Source organism: Eufriesea mexicana, unplaced genomic scaffold (assembly GCF_001483705.2).
Source record: "Eufriesea mexicana isolate 0111107269 unplaced genomic scaffold, ASM148370v2 scaffold6565, whole genome shotgun sequence".
In the NCBI taxonomy this organism is placed as follows: domain Eukaryota; kingdom Metazoa; phylum Arthropoda; class Insecta; order Hymenoptera; family Apidae; genus Eufriesea; species Eufriesea mexicana.
The window spans coordinates 71,402-73,874 of NW_016914422.1; the positions used below are offsets into that span (position 1 = coordinate 71,402).

The following is a 2,473-nucleotide window of genomic DNA, read 5'->3' on the forward strand; positions in this document are numbered from 1 at the left end:
ATTTATGGTGAAATCGTGACGAAATTTTATTTCCAACCAATGGAGATTCCCCCATCAGAAATTTTAGTTAGGGAGAAATTTACAGAAATAAATAAGACGATATAATTTTTAATAATTTGAAATTAGAAATGATTTGGAACAAGTTGATATATAATTTAGAAGATAGAATGGATTTAGAAAGATAATGCAATTACTTGGACTCGTCCTGATCCTCGTCGTCGTCCTCGGAGTCAAAGAAGGCGTCGTCGTCCTCCGTGTCGACCGAAGTTTCCGTTCTCATTCGTCGGTTCTGCTGAACCACCCGGGATTTCGGGATTACGATGTCCCTGGAAAAGAAAACCACCAAGTAGAAGCGATCCGTGTTTGATCTGGCTTCCGGCCGCGCCTTCCACTCTGCCAATTTTTAAGGTCAATGTGCTTTCCCGCGAAATTTTACCATAGGAAACCCCCCAACCGCGAATTACCTTCAAATTCAGAACCGAAATCAGCATAATCGCGGTACTCTAACTCGCGATTATTCCATAATCGCGGAAAGCTTTCGAAATTATCGCGCTTCGATACTCTTCGATGCACTTTAAAATTATTCCACGATTAAAAAATCACAGAATACGCCAAAAAATAATCAACAATTTTTATTTAATAATTCAAAGAATAAAAATCGAAAGTTTCGAAATTACTATAGCATTTCATTTTAGAATTCGTTATTTTAGAATTTGTTATTTTAAAATTCGGTTATTTTAGAATTCGTTATTTTAGAATTAGTTATTTTAGAATTCGTTATTTTAGAATTCGTTATTTTAGAATTCGTTATTTTAAAATTCGTCCACGATTATAAATCACGAAATACCCGCAAAACACCAAAAATCTTATTTTTAAAAAAGAAAATCCCAAATTTCGAAATTCTTTCGGTATTTCGATATTCTTCGATTTATTTTAGAAATTTCTTTATTTAGAAATTTGAAAACACTTCCAAGTGAAAAACCAACGAAAGATCTTATCCCAAGAAAAAGGGGAATCATCGAATTAATTAATTCGAGTGAGATAAAAAATGGTAGAAAAATGGAAAGGGAGGGAGAAAAGGAAGGAATAAGAGGAATAAAAGGCAAGAGGTTTAATTTTGCATAGGGAACGTAATGGAGAAGGTTGAAGGGGCCGTTCTCGATTCAACGTGTCCTCGGAGCAAAAGAGGGTTGGCGAATTTTAAAAATTTAAGCAGATCCACCGTGTCAAGATGCCGGAGTCGCTTCCCGGGAATGGAATAAGTTAAAAGCGATTCCCCTGCTACGAAAATGGAACGCTTTCGAATATAATTTCTCGCCGGCGGAGAATGGAGTGGAAAAACGAAGGGGCGGGCGGGGGGGTCGGAGGGGGTGAGATTTCCTGCGAAGGCCGGCTGAAAATTTCTATCGCCGATAACAACGTTGAGTTTCCACTGTGCGAGAAAATTTCTACTCATAACATGTTTCGAAACCCGCGTTTACGCGAGTGCTCGTCGATTCGCTCGCCCCCTTTTGTCCGGAGCATAATGTCCGCCGGGGAGTGTAACACTATTCGTAGTAAAGAAAAGAATACAAAAATAAAATAGAAAAATAGAAAAAGGAAAATCAGAATTGCATCTGCTGAAATTTAATCTTCCTACGCAGGGTTGAAGGGTTGAAAGCGTTGGGGGTTGCAACGATGTTATTTAAGCACTGAAAATTATTCTTCAGTGTTTTTCGACCATTCTATGGCGCGCCATACTCGAATAACGAATTCGGAGGTTACGAGGAAGGGTTTTTAATTGTAATGTAACGAGATGGGAAATTGTTTCGAGATTTATTCGTGGCTTTTTGAAATGGTAATACAATAACTGGTGGATAATTCGGGAATAATTTTGAGACGAGTTTCGGGGTTGAAATAATTTTTGCAAGGGTGTGCCTGGAGATATAAGAATATTTAAATTGGTAATAACCATGAGTCGCGAATTGGAATAACAAATAAGCAAATTTTATTACGACACCCGTCGATATTCGGTGCACGTGTAAAGTTAGTTTCGTGATACATCTGGTTTTGAGCGTGGCGTTGGAAATCGAGGTAGGGTGTGTATGAAGAGGATTAGTTTTAGGATAAGACATCTGCAAAATCGAGGTAAGATATTTATGGAGAGGTGTTCTAACCAGGAGAGTGCAAGTCCTCCGGGTCATAGATTTAGTTGACACTTCGTAGGTTTGTAGATTTAATCATCCAGTTCAAGAAAATACCATTTACTATGATTACTATGATATAATGGTACAAGAAAGTACCATTGTAAACTACTCAATAGTTTTTGAGATATTTATGATTAAAGTTTTATTAATCTTAACTAGAGATTTCTTCGGAATAGTTATCGATAGTTATCAAGACGCATTGTAGCCTAACAGGAAATATATATATAATAACAATAATAATAATAAATTATTATTTAATTTAATTAATATAAATTGTTATTATTTAA

The 2,473-nt window shown here is 36.4% G+C and overlaps 1 protein-coding gene across 1 annotated transcript in view; it reads right to left on the bottom strand.

Moving 5' to 3' along the window:
- LOC108552403 (uncharacterized) overlaps positions 1–2,473 on the bottom strand; it is a gene marked incomplete at its 3' end in the record, with an annotated part of 119,804 nt that overhangs the window by 70,951 nt on the left and 46,380 nt on the right. Inside the window, exon 3 of the mRNA XM_017906916.1 lies at positions 195–326. Within this exon, the coding sequence (XP_017762405.1) occupies positions 195–326 (132 nt within the window). The remainder of the gene's footprint in view (positions 1–194; positions 327–2,473) is intronic.